The sequence below is a fragment of the Gopherus evgoodei genome, chromosome 4 (genome assembly GCF_007399415.2).
Source record: "Gopherus evgoodei ecotype Sinaloan lineage chromosome 4, rGopEvg1_v1.p, whole genome shotgun sequence".
Lineage (NCBI taxonomy): Eukaryota > Metazoa > Chordata > Testudines > Testudinidae > Gopherus > Gopherus evgoodei.
Window position 1 is genome coordinate 88963825 of NC_044325.1, and position 14730 is coordinate 88978554.

Below are 14730 nucleotides of genomic sequence, written 5' to 3' on the forward strand. Positions count from 1 at the left end.
TTACCAGGATAAGGCTTATAAACAAACATGTATTTTTACTAGTTAGTCCAGTGGAGTGGAACTGTCAACCAGTGTCTGACTCACTGGCCAGTTCACCAAAGAAAGCTCTCAGTAGCAGCAGAGTTTCAGTCCTATTCTTCAGGGATGGGTTCATTTATCAAAGTCACAACAATCCATCACAAAGCAAACAGATAAACCAGGTTTTTCCCCTGACCGAGAGTAAGGTAAACCTGCCTGTAGGTCTCTTTCTAACCAAGGTGCTTGTTGGCCATTTTTCTGAGGACCAGGTCACCTTCAGACTATCACCTGATCCCTGGCCTCAACGCTGCTTGAAATGACCAGCCTGCTTGTGACAGGATTCAACATGTGGACATGGTGTAAGTGTTTTGAGTAACGCCTCAGAAGTGATACCCACATTCTTCAAGGGTAGGAAGAGGTGTCATTTGGATCTACATGTATGAAGTTATCTTCTGACCTCATGAAACGGAACAGCCCAATAGGTCTCCTAGCTGGACATAAAGATTTCTTGTTCTTTGAGGATTCCTTTTTTATCCATAGAGATTCTCTGCAGCTTGTTTAATGCTAGAGCAAGTTCTTATGAATGTGTTTATCTTAGGCTGATAAAACACGAGAGAGAAAATCATGAAATGATGGGGATAAGTGTGTTACGGTGCTGGGGAACTTTCAGTTTACATAATCTTCCCCATATTGTGTAGACAGCAAAGGATACGTTCAGTCAAACAGTCAATTCATTATTACAGGGTTGCCAAAAGGAGGTAAACTAATGTTTACGGGTATGACAGTCAAGGAGTTTCACAAGAATGGTCATTTTGGAAAGGATTGTGAAGCCTAGAAGTTGCTGGCATATTTTCCACACAATTAATTAAAGAAAAGAAGAACTTCCAATTTTAAAAAGTACAATTACTTATTAATTCTTTGATCCTATCTCTTGACAGACAATGTCATGTATTTGTTGACTTTTGAAGGTTATTTCTCAAAACCTTGTTCATCTTACGCATGGTATTTTGGCTATGAACCGCAACAGGTTGAATATTTCGAAAGTCAATGTTTATCTGACACACGCCTAATTCAAACCCAGTGGGCTGAAAGAAAAGAAAAGATGCCATTCACAATGGTCTTTGCTTTGTTTCCATATAAGTGGAATCCTAGGACCGTAGAAGTAAGAGATGATGGGGTGGCGGGAACTACTATGCCTCTGAATCCATCCCCCAGCAAAAGCAGGATGCTGTACCTGACTGATCGCAGGCACAAAGGCATGCCTGGGATGCCGTGCTTGCTCACTGCTATATGTTTTTTAATAAAATAAGGAAACTGTCCACAATGTTATTTATAGTATGCACACTACAAGAACATACTGATTTATATAAAAAAGCAGTGCGTCATTATCCAGTAACTTTTTGATTTATTGTGGGGGCTGAAGGGAAACGAATTGCCTGCCTAGAATTGAATGTACAATTCACAACAAATCACTTATCTGATGAATTTAACCTGTTTATTATTTTAATTCCTTGATGAATAGCCCTGGTCAGATTGTGGTTTTCTGAGATGTATTTGGTTTTGAAGTAGTAAGGTAATTAGTTTGCAATTAAAAAAAACCCCTCTATATAGTTTTCCTGACTAGATCTCTGTTGGTATTTAATATTTGCCTTTTATGCTTTGTTCATTAGTTGTAACTGGACGGATGAGTCATATGGCATTTCTGTTTTCTAATTGGATGAGTGTGAAAGTAGTTCCACTGCAAATATCCACACATCAGATTTGCTTTCTGCAAACATTTATAACAGAACTGAATTAACAAATGTATATGAACAATTAATTCACTTACAAATTTGATCATATGTTTATGGAAGTTTTCTTAGCAGTGTATTCCTAGCTCTTTTATTGCTGTTTTTCCCAGTTATTTGACTATTTTTGAACATTTGAAACCATTGTGTGGTTTAAAATATTTTTCATGCATCTCGAAATTAGCAACCATTGTACAGGTTTTCTGCTTGTTTATGGGAAAAGGAAAAGAAGCATTAGGAATCATGTTTGCATAATAGGGTACAAAGACTGGCAACAAGCAACTTTTAAATGTACTCTGGGAGGTTTACTCAATGAGCCTAATGTATGTTATGAGCAAGCAGTGAATGTAGGGTGAGGATTTGTTATAAATGATCAATGACCTTGGTAATGTTGCATTCACAAGAGTCCTAAAAAGCACAGAACTCTATACTCCCTCCAGTTAAAAATAAAAAAAACAAAAACAATTGCAGAAGGTCTGCGTATAATGGAATACCTTTTGTTGTGGCAAATGGGTGGTTCAGTTAGATTTTTTTTTTTTTATAAGTAGATCTGTATTTTTCACAAGAAGTTTTATTAGTTCAGCTGGTTGACTAAAACAATACTCCTCTCATTTAAATGTCTCTTCCAAGCATTCTTGCCCCACTGGCATGCATTATTGATGGTTTGTTTTTCTTTGAAATTAAATTTTAAATAAAAGGTAAAGCAGCATTGTTTGTAATTCTACCAGCAATCATAAAAATGGATTTCAGTATACAGAAGAGCAGTTGTTTACTTCTTTTGCATAATATGCTTCTTTCCCAGGCATGAAAAAATGAGAGCCCCAGAGAGATGTAAACATGACATGACAGGAGGCCAGTTTTGTATATCTTATTGTGGGGTGCAATTAAAGATATGAAAATCATAGTGGGGAAAGATGAAAATGACCTGTTAAACCATTTATTGATATAGGATTATTACTGTTTGAGTATTATTTAATGCTTTGTCCAGTCTAGTTTTTGCTGAATCTCAAATGATGGTCCAAGAACACTATAGGTTTGATTTTGTACTATTATTTTTCCATTTTTAATAATAAAACAGAAAAGAATATTCTGTGTATGCCAGACAGTGGGAATGTTAACAATCAGGTTCCATTGTGTTGCGTATCTCTGTTCTCATTCAGTTATGCATGTGAATTCTCCATACTGTGCCTATTTTAATCTCCTGATTATTCACCTACTCAGGTATGCATTCACATTGTGTATCTGCATGAATTGCTTTGTTTAATCTGTTTGCTTTGCTTTGTTTGCTGTATAGTTATTCAGCTTTGTTGTACAGTGTTGTTTTGTAAAGAGGTTTAGCTATCAGAGATTCTTTTGGAGCGAGCAGAGTAGAAGTGAAGATTTATTGGCATACTAAGTGTGAGAGGGAAAATAAGTTTATCAGAGCAAGTCTTTAAGGATTTTTTAAAGATATGAGGGTAAGGAATAGATGGAGGGGATTATATAGGAATATTCATATTAAATCAGATACTTATGATAACGGTACAAGAAACTTCTCAGTGGACAGTTAGGGAATAACCTGCCCATAAGGGATAGGTATCACATTTTCCATTTTGACCTCAGCAGCTAAACCATATTTGGGGTCTTGCAGGTTATATATGTTAGGAAGAAGTGTTAATGATGGAGTCAGGTACTTCTTTGATGCGATTCCATTTACAAAGAATGTACACAAAATGTTTCCATGAACACAGGAGGAATCAAACAGGAAGCAGTTTCCATATTTCAGAGTTCCCAGCTTGCCTTTCCAACCAGCACCGGTGCTAGGTATAGCAACCTAAGCAATTGCTTAGGTCACAGAGCAGTTCAGGTTGCTCACCCTTTTCTTTTGATTATCAGAACTTGCCTGTTTTAGTATTGGGGAGGGGAAGAACCAAAATATTTCTGCTTAGGGCCCCCAGTGGGCTAGCACTTTCCTCGGGGCCACATTGGCAGTACTTCTCTTCCATCTCCTTGGCTTTCCTGCTGTCTTCTCTTTTATGTTTCTGGCTGCTTCTTGCTCTGTCTGGCTACTTCTGCCCACAAACACCGCCCACTTCCAGCAAACAATACCTAGTAGGGGTATTCAACCCCCTAGTGAAACCAATTCACCCACATACCTCAGCTTCTGACTGGCCTTGCAAATGGTCTGTGTTTTGAGTGATGGGTCTTGTTGGTTCAGCTTTTTTAAATTTATCCTGAAGGAAGGAGGCTATCAGTGAGGTTTCATCCAACTCCATCTTAATAACAACCTCTATCACTTGGTGGTTGGTTTATAACTCAAAGCAAGAGTGTTTATATCCATTCTTTTCAGACAATGTTTTATCCTTTCTAACCTGCAGTGTTTCCCCCTGCTCTCTTGTATATCTTGTCATCTTTTTTCCTCTGGAATACTCTTGCTGAATGGGTTAGCTTAACATACAGTAAAATGAATCAAGTATGTAGATTACAAGAAAGTAGAAAGGCCGGTTAAGGAAAAGTGCTCTATTGACTGATGCATATGGTGTTCGGTGTGTTTCCCTCTTTTGCCCATCCCTGGAAGGGAATATTGAACATGTGGGATCCTAATTGCATATGATGATGTGATTTTACAGGTGACTGTTTAATGAACTGTCTTCAGAGATGATAAAGTATCATGTGGTGTTTGACACAGCTGTGCATTTGTACTAGCCAGTGTGTTGTAGCAGCAAGTGGAAACTATGTGAAAACGGTACTAACAGAACCTGCTCCTCCTCCATTTTCTTTGTTTCCTGATTTTCTCTCTCACTGGCATGGTGAATCAGGCCCACTAAGTTCAATGAAAACATGGGATGCAGTAAGCATAAGCTAATGAGTTTCCTCTGTATGCTCCATTCCTGATTTGTGCATAGCATGAAGTAGCAGGTAAAGATACTATTCGCTTGTCACTCACATTTCAATGCTCCCCACTCCCTCCCGGCAGACATCCAGGGGAGAATAGACCACAGAATTAGAGCTGGTCAGAAAATGCTGATCCATAGAAATCTCAGTGTTCTGCAGGAACTTGGCCATTTTGATGAACTTTGGATAGAAAAATGCCTGGCTTCCTGTCATCTCACCTCCCAGGCTCCCTGCCAGATTTTGCCCAGGATCCTCTCCTTGTCCCTAGTCAACTCCCTTTCCCTCTGAGGAGTAACTGCAGACCTCCTTCCTGCAGCCTTTTCCAGCTCTCACTTCCTGGTTTATAAGAACATAAAACAGCCATACTGGGTCAGACCAAAGATCCATCTAGCCCAGTATCCTGTCTTCTGGAAGTGGCCAGTGCCAGGTCCCCCAGAGGGAATGAACAGAACAGGTAATCATCAAGTGATCCATCCCCTGTCACCCATTCCCAGTTTCTGGCAAACAGAGGCTAGGGATGCCATCCCTGTCTATCCTGGCTAATAACCATTGGTGGACCTATCCTCCATGAATTTATCTATTTCTTTTTTGAACCCTGTTATAGTCTTGGCCTTCACAACATCCTCTAGCAAGGAGTTTGACAGGTTGACTGTGCGTTGTGTGAAAAAATACTTCCTTTAGTTTGTTTTAAACCTGCTGCCTATTAATTTCATTTGGTGGCCCCTAGTTCTTGTGTTATGAGAAGGAGTAAAATCTTATCCCAGCTCCTTCCCCAGTTGGGCTTCATCTGCCATTAGGTCTTATCCAACCTTGGTTCCCCTCCAGATGGATAAGGTGAATTGGCACCTTCTGACTCATATTACCCTGCTCAGGATCTGTGTGGAATGCACACCCCATCACACTGTTAAAATGTTTTCCTCTGTAGGCATCTAGGAAATGCAGTTTCTGGTTGGTTGTTTTTGGTTTTTTGGTTTTTGTTTTTTTTTTTCCAACAGCAAAGTCACTCATATAGTCAGTAGGCAGAATTTATTTAACTCAGATGTTTTTCACTGAGATGTTTCAACCTGTTTTTTCTTTCAAAGTTCACAATAACGCTGGCCTAATAGGAAATGCACATCTCATTTAATGTAACTTGTAAAGGTGGAAGTGGAGGACAAATGAGGGAAAGCCATGAAATATATTTCAGTTCATGAGTGTTGTGGTCAACACAATCAACATTGTTTTGCAGAAACTTGACACCTGAAAATAAAAATAAGCAAGTGTTGTTTTATTCCATGAGAAAAATAGTAAGAAGTGTAAATATTTTTAATGAGACTGGTAGTTACTCTTCAGGCAGTGCCAGTTCTAATAAAAATACCTGCACCTTACCCTTCTGCATTGACATCACATTGGCAACTGCAACAGGGAGTCTTGGTTGTCCTTACTCTCTTTTCAGGATTCATCAGGCAGGGAAGAAGGAACATTTAGTGTTAGGCTTGGGGGTTGATTTTGGATTCTCATGGAGAAGGAAGACATAAGCCTTGTACCTGCTGTTTGATTCTGAAGGTACTTCTGAAGTTAGTAGGCCTGATTCTGCTCTCGCTTTACACTGGTTTTATACCAGTAGAATTCTAGTAACTTCAGTAATTTACATTGATAAAAGATGAGAATCCAATCCACTATATGTATATTCTACCCTTCACCTCCTGAGAGCCATTACCCAGCAGGAGGGGAAGTAAAGGTGGCTATGAACCCCATTTGCACATGACCATGTTTTGCCTACACTGGGGCCTGGCAGAATCCTGTTATACTAGCTCTAACTTACAGCAGCTTCCCTGTTGCTGTCAATGGGATGCTCCATAGCCCATAATCATAGACATGAACAATATGGTGGTCACCCCTCCTCCCCCCGGCACCCCCTTACACCAGAGGCTGTGAGGGAGGGCAGTGTAGGGCTGTATATACTGGACCTATGCAGTTCCTCCTGCACATAGGAATTTTCCCCTGGGCTCATACATAGGGCCCTGTGTAAATCACAATTTTTTAAAAAGAAAATTCACAACAGGGTAAAGAAAGTATTCAGTTTCAAAGACTATGCATGAAATTAATTTTAGAACTAAATCATTTTCAAGGAATATGCACAGAATTAATTTCACAATTAAATTTAATCAATTTTACAACTAAAATCGGTAGTAAACACAAACATATGTAGTTCACCAAATGTTCAGCTATTTCTGTTTATAGTTTTTAATTGAAGTTGAAGTATCATTAGTTGGTTTACTAGTTCCTCTTTCCTGGGTTGTGTTTGCACAGTAAGGATCGCCCCATATGCCAAAACACGATGCTTGGCATCCGTAGAGTCAGGGACAACAGACAGATATCACTTGGCTAGTTTTGCAATGTTGGGGAAGCGTGGTTCTGAAAACTTTCGTAAAGCAGTTAGTGAAAGGTCACTGCTGCATTCCTTTGCATAAAACCAGTAGCCTTCTAATTCAGTTTTCCAGCTCCCATTGAAATGAGGTTTGGAATCCAGTGGGAAGGCATCCAAGTTTAATGTACATGCTTGAATGGGATCAAACACCGTACCGCTTCAAGGAACCAGAGTGCTGGCTTAGTGAAACTGGGTTTTCTTTCATTCGTATCAGGGAGATAATAGTTTGAAAACTTATCTGCAATTTCAATAAAAGTTTTAATAGATTGATTTTGAATCCCTGCTATGTTACTCACATTTATATGCTTGATAAATGTTAATTAAGTCAACTTTATTTGTTTTTTATTTTAAGCTTGATGAACACAAATCTCATGTCTTTCAAACAATTTGATTAAATTAACAAACTCTTTGACATACCTCGATATTAAGTTGAGCTGTAAAATTTCTGAATTGTCCAACAGATGTTTCAACTCCTGTGTTTGGTGTAATTTTTCATTTCCTCCTCCGCAAAACATGAGTAAAAAGTAATGTAGTATGCATGGTATTCAAGAGCAGCATACCAGCTTCCCCATCTCACCTAAGAGGGCAATTTCACATAAAGATTTGATCCCACAGCCTGGACTATGATTTGCAGATACTCTTTAAAATGCTATTTTCTGCTTGCACAATGTTTAAAAAACTTTTTGACTGTTGCTGTTAGCTTGTCAATGTCTGGGAAATTGTCAGGTGTTGCCGCCTGGTATTCAAGCATAGTGGTTTCAGCAGGGGTCAAAGCCATGTGGTCAGAGTCCAAGGGTCCAGAGAGGGTCAGGAAGTAGAGGCAACATGGAGCGGGTCAGTAACAGGGTAAGGCAAGGACAAGATGGGAACAGTCTCTGGCAAGGCTGGGGCAGGAACAGGATCAAGAGCAGGCTGGGAGTTTCAAGAATTTGATACTGTGAGGCAGCAGAAAGGTTCCAGGATGGATAGTGCTGTTGCATAGACTGATCTGTGGCCCTGCAGGGTTGGGGAAATACCTGAGCTGGAGGGTCATCTGACCTAACCTCTGCTCCTGGATAGGGGGCTGCCGCATGCTTGAAGGCTGAGTCACTGCAGGCTCTGTGAGAAGAGTAAGTTGGTGGCTTATTGGTGCCTCTGCACAGCTCTGTTGGAGGAGCATCTATTGAGTGAGCAGCCCCTGGTTTGGCTGTGGGTTTGCCTCACCAATTGGTCCTCCAGACGTCAATAGCAAAACTATGTGAGAACTGCAGGTGAACTGAACTGTTAGCCAGTAATCTCTTAAACACTTGGTTGTAAGCTTTTGAGTTAAAAAATAAATGCACTGATGTTGTCAATATCCACCCAAAGGTATTCAAATACTTTACAATAGTGCCGTGTGCAGTAGTGTTGTAATTATCAGCCTATAAGAAAATTGTATCAGGGAGGACAGCTTTCATTTCCAAGTCGGATGCATTGTCACCATTTAGGTCTTTCTAAACAAATAAAATCTGTTAAACATACTGATCTTGGCATCAGTCAATTTGTCAGTGACCAAGGAGGTAACCTGACTGCTTCACCAATTACATAATCTGCTTCTCCAGGTGGCAGCTTTAGGTAATTGTTCACGTTTCAGCTGATTTAGGGTTGCCAACTTTCTAATTGCACAAAACTGAACACCCTAACCCCGCCCCTTTCCCGAGACATCCTCCCCCGCTCACTAAATTCCCTCTCCTTTGGTGACTCACTCTCCTCTACCCTCACTCACTTTCACTGGGCTGGGGTATAGGGGTGGGGAGGGGGTGAGGGCTCCAGCGTGGGACCAGAAATGAGGAGTTCAGAGTGTGGGGGGAGGTGAGGGTGAGGCAGGGGGTTCAGGGTGTGGGAGGGGGTATGGGCTGGGGCAATGGTTGGAGTGTAGGGGGAGTTAGGGCTCTGGGCTGGAGGTGTAGGCTCTGGGGTGCCAGAGGGGGCTCCGGGTTTGGGAGGGCTCAGGGCTTGTGATTGGGTTGCAGGAGGGGGTACAGGCTCTGGGCTGGGGCCAGGGATGATGGGTTTGGGGTGCAGGAGGGGATTCCAGTTTGGGGGATGGGGCTCAGGGCTGGGGTTTGGATGTGGGATTACCTCTGGCAGCTCTCGGTCTGTGGGGCTAAGGCAGGCTGCCTGTCTGTCCTGGCTCTGTGCTGCACCCTGAAAGTGGTCAGCAAGTTCGGCTCCTGGGCAATGGGAGCTGCGGTGGCAGAGCCTGCAGACGGAGCAGCGCGCAGAGCCGCCTGGCCACACCTCTGCAAAGGAGCTGGAGAAGGGAAATGCCACTGCTTCCGGGAGCCTCTTAAGTGCTGCCTAGAGCCTGCACCCCTGCCCCCACACCTCAACTACCTGCCCCAGCCCTGAACCCCTCGTTCTCACCCCAGAGCCCTCTCCTGCACCCCAGAGCCCTTATTCCCACCACGCCCCAACAGCTCTGATCTTCCTACTGCCCACCGAACCCCTCGGTCCCAGCCCGGAGCTCCCTCCTACACCCCAAACCCCTCATCCCCAGACTAACCCCAGAGCCCACACCCCCCACCAGAGCCTTCACACACACCCCGCACACCACCTCCCTGCCTCAACCCTGAGTCCCGTTCTATACTCCAAACCCCTCAACTCCACCCCCTCAGTCCGGAGCTGCCACTTGCACCCCAAACTGCTGAGAGTCTGCACCTCCAGCTGGAGCCTTCACTCCCTCCTGCATCCCAACCCACTGCCTCAGCCTGGAGCCCCCTCCCACACCCTGAACTCTTCATTTCTGGCCCCATCCCGGAGCCCACACCCCAAGCTGGAGCCCTCACCCCCTGCCATACCCCAACCACCTGAGTCAGCCTGGTGAAAATGAGCGAGCAACAGGGGGTGAGGATGGAGGGAGCGGGGGCGGAGCCTCAGAGGAGGGGAAAGGTCAGGGTGAGGGCGTTCGGTTTTGTGCGAGCAGAAAGTTGGCAACCTTATTGCAGTTTGTTTCCAAGATAGATTGTGTTTAGGGATCAACAGCACCCTGTGCTGCACATTCACACAACACTCTTTTTCTGCATGCACACAGCACTCTTATGCTGCACGTGCAGAAGGATAGCACATACAGGTATGAAGCAGCTGAACTGTACAGTTTGCTAAGGTGATTATTTTGTATGAAATATTTTACTATACACATTTTACTTTTTTATAAGAAATTTGAAAAAAATCATGAATTGGGGATATTTTCCTGATTTCTTTGCACTCAGTGAACTTGTGATTCTCACAGGGCCCAAACCCATACACCACTGGCATTAGCATGTAAGGACCAGAATGTGTCCCAAAAAGTGTTTGAATACTGTTATTCTAAAGAAAGAACGATCTTAAAATAGAAATGGGGTCTTTATAGTTATTTTTTAACACGACTCCTTTAAAAAGAAAAAAAAAAGAGAAGAAGAAAAAAAAAGTCTCTCGTGTTTCCTTGTTTGGAATGAGAACAAACAGACTTTTCAGAGGTCTGGTTCCCTTTTGACCCTGTTTTAATGTAGTATAGTAACAGCTGGTACGGTTCTCTCTCCGTGAATGAATACTTCCTGAGCTACCAATGCCAATCATTAGTACAGTGTTTCAGGAAGAAGGAACCAAATTAATAGTGGGGATGAACATTGTAAACTGTGGTTTGTTTATGAAGATTCTGAAATTAAATTGAATTCTACTATAAAGAGATACCCAATTGTACAACATTAATACAGATGTCTCAGATTACCTGGCCGTGACTCTAGCAGCTATGTACATCTGTACCCTAATATAATCTGACCCGATATAACACAAAGTCGGATGTAACGCAGTAAAGCAATGCTCGGGGGGGGGCAGGGCTGCGCACTCTGGTGGATCAGAGCAAGTTCGATATAATGCAAGCTTGATATTATCTGTTTGTTGTGTCTTTGATCATCCTTAAATTTACATGAAAGACCGTCTTTGTTTTAAAAGCAGGTAGAAATCAGCATTTCTGCCCTGCCAATCTCCAAATATAGAAATAATAATTCTGATTCTCACTTTTATTTGTGTAAAACTGGCATAAGTGAGTAGATTCTGGCTCCACACAAATCTCTAAAAGCTCTGCCTTTGTTTAGCATTACTGTCATTTAGGCCATGTTTTTGAGGTGACCAGATGTCCCGATTTTATGGGGACAGTCCTGATTTTTAGGTCTTTTTCTTAATAGGCTCCTATTACCCCCCCCAACGCCATCCCGATTTTTCACACTTGCTGTCTGCTGTCAGAAGGAGAAGCTCTCCAGCCGACATAGCATTGTGCACACAGCCTGTGAAACTTAGGTCACGCGGGTGTGTTTTTTCAAAACCCCTGAGCAACCTAAATTTTTGTGACATATGGTAGTGTAGATATGCCCTGAGAGTCATTTGGTTTTGGTGGTCAGGCACATGCCCTAGTTTACTTTTTCAGATGTTACCTGACTGTAGTCTTTTGTGAGTTCATAAATTCATTTACTTTACCCAGGAGTCCTCAGGGTTCATTTTGAGATATCAACTTTTCATCGTAGCATTTTCAGGGACTTCAAAACCAACAGGTTCAAAAGAGAAATGTGGTGACGGCTACTTCTCATCTGGTACAGGAGTTGGTTCGACAAGTTGACTGGACTCCTCATGCTCCAAAGAACTATGAAAGAATCATGGGCCTCCTTTACAAAACTCTAGGCATTGGCTAAATTCTTTGACTACTGCTGAGGAGATAAAGCAGGAGATAAAATCTCTCACAGAATATATGTATGGCACAGATGTGTTAAACTAGCGGGTTTTGGAGCTCTTTCGTTTTTGATACTATACACATTCACTGAAATAGGATGATTGTGTCTTTTAATAGGCTGGATACCCTGGAGAGTAAAGCTGGAATTTAAGGTTGACTTGTAAAAGGGGGGAAAAAAACAGCAACAAAGGACAAAGTTCAGCTGTCTAAATTTTTTGGCTTTATTCGTTTTGAGTTGAGATAGATCATAGATGGTGCTTTTCTCTTTAATTTTGTCCTATATGGAAACAGGGAACAATATTGGTCTCATCAATGGAAGTTCCTTAATAGATTTTTCTTCTTTTTGATAATGCAGTCTGAAAAGGGTATGTGTTTGACAAATAAGTTATATATCCTGAATGCTGTATTTACTATTGTTAAAAGTGATATAGTCTATGATGAGCAAAACTTGGCCCATAAATAAAAATATATTTAAAGTCTTGTTGTTTAATTGCTTGATTAATATTAGCTTGGATTTCAGATAGAGATTTATTTTAAAGGACGTAACTAATTACAAACCTGTAAGGGAATTTAAAATCAATTTAACGAACCTAGTAAATCCCATACACTAGGACTTATTAGAGCAGTTAGATCTCATGCATCAGAGCTTATTAGTTAACATTTAAAAGGAACTTCATCCTGAAAATCACACCATAGAAATTTTCCTTAGAAATGAGTCTTTAAGGTTTCTCAATAACAGAAAAGGAATGGCAGCGGGAAAACACAAAATGCGGAGTTTGAAAATAGAAACCAATTCCCTAACCTTGTCAGTGCTGCAAAACATGTAGTTCCACGTCTGATACTCCATTGATGCCATAGCATGTTATATTATAGTTCAGGGGTTCTCAAACTAAGGGGTCACAAGCCGTCAGCTTCCACTCAAAACTCTGCTTTGCCTCCAGCATTTATAATGGTATTAAATCTTTTTTTTTAAAAATTTATAAGCGGGGGGTCACACTCAGAAGCTTGCTATGTAAAAGGGGTCACCAGTACAAAAGCTTGAGAACCACTGCTATAGTTTTTTCCTGAGCTCTGATGTCAGATTTCTCAATAGGAAAAAGCCATACCCCATAGCCTGCGGTATACTTGATCTGCAAATACCTTGAACTGTAATGGTGCTAAATTTTTTCAAACAATTCACAAGCAGGGATCTTCTGTCCAAGGTCTGAAAATGTGAGAGGTGGTTGTGCATGAACTAAGATGGGATTCTCATATTTAAGTTTGATCAAATACCTAAAATTTAGTTTTTATGTATTTCTTTTTCTCCTAATAGATTTACACGGATTGGGCTAATCATTATCTCGCAAAATCTGGTCACAAACGATTGATCAAGGACCTACAGCAAGATGTGACTGATGGAGTCTTACTGGCTGAAATCATCCAGGTTGTAGGTAAGTCAATTTCTCCTTTTGTGCCACGTACACGCCTATTTTGTCAGAGCCACAGCTTGTTTTTTCACATAAATATGGGGAAAAGAAATAGAAACCATATGGAATTAAGATGATAATTCTGCCTCAAAGGCTTTGATAATTAATTTGATAAAGCTTTATGTTAAGGGATTGTGGAAAAATATTTTATGATCTTGATAAGCTCTCCTGACACAGCATTATCACCCAGGACAGCTGAAGGGAAAAAGCAGCTGATGAGATTTTTTTCTGTTGGGTGACTTGTGACCTTGCTTGTTATCTTTTTGTTATCTTTGTTCCTGTTACCTTTTTTAGACTGGTCTGGAAATAATTCACCAAGACAATGATGTGTTATATTAAATCTGCCACTTCTGGTTGCATCTGAAAAATCCCAGTGTGCATTTAGGATTAGGGAAGGACGTGATTAGTATAGGGAAGAAAAGAAACCCATAACAATCTGTTTTGAAATAAGGAAGCTCATTTGTTGTCAGGATGGCCCCAGGCGCTAAAGATGCCAGTGGGAGTTGAAGGTTCAGGTTGGGCCCTGTGCAGGGCGCCACATTCTCCCTGTTCCAGGTTCTTCATTAGTTCCTTTAGAGACTCATCCATCTGGTATTTAGGCCATCACAAAACACATGGATGGAGCTATGGAGAATGACAGCATCAGGAAGCCCATTAATAAGAGTTAGAATGACTTTTACTGACAACAAGACTGACAGACAAGATGCAAGTGAAGACAGGAGTGAAGTAACGAGACACCAAAGCTGGTATAGTTATTTCTGTTACAAATGCTGTGCAAAAGAATTAGAGCCCTGAGTTAAGTTTATGAATGTATGGGTCAGATATTCAGCTAACATAAATTGCCATAGTTTTTAGTGACTCCTGCTGAGCTAAATTTATTTTTACCAGATGAAGATCCGGCCCGTAATACTGAACAAACAACGTATTCATTGCTGTCTGGGTATAGCCCTCTGAAAACTATCCATGTAACTACATATGTATAAAAATTTCACATGAATTACTTGTGTACCTGTGTATAACAAAACTCCATCCAATATCTATGTAACTGTGTATACCAACACAAATATTGTAATGGGGAGATTTTCAGAGGCATAAGGTGGAGGAAGGTACCCTTCTCCAATTGACTTTCAGTGGGAGTTGGGCATCTAGCTGCCTTTTGTGCTTTTTTTTTTAAATCTGTCCCTACGTACATACAGTTACATATATGTAACAATGCTGCACAAAATCCTTGAGTAGAAACATGCATATAAGAACACTACCAAAAACAGTGTACCTACCTATATCAAATACTTGTATGCATATTTCTGTGTGTACCTACTTGTGAATGCTCCCATATGTTTCAAAATATGTCCTGTGAAAAATATTCAGAAGATTTATTGTTTACTAAAATGTTTGATTTAATTCATCTTTGCATTTTTTCTGCTTTTTCTCATTGCTGTTTTAGTGTTTGGA

At 41.1% G+C, this 14730-nt stretch overlaps 1 protein-coding gene across 13 annotated transcripts in view; it reads left to right on the forward strand.

Moving 5' to 3' along the window:
• Positions 1-14730, forward strand: part of NAV2 (neuron navigator 2) — a 372994-nt gene that overhangs the window by 118899 nt on the left and 239365 nt on the right. For all 13 annotated transcript variants that reach the window (XM_030560145.1, XM_030560146.1, XM_030560147.1 and 10 more), the window contains exon 2: positions 13125-13242. In XM_030560145.1, coding sequence (XP_030416005.1) covers positions 13125-13242 — 118 coding nt within the window. The remainder of the gene's footprint in view (positions 1-13124; positions 13243-14730) is intronic.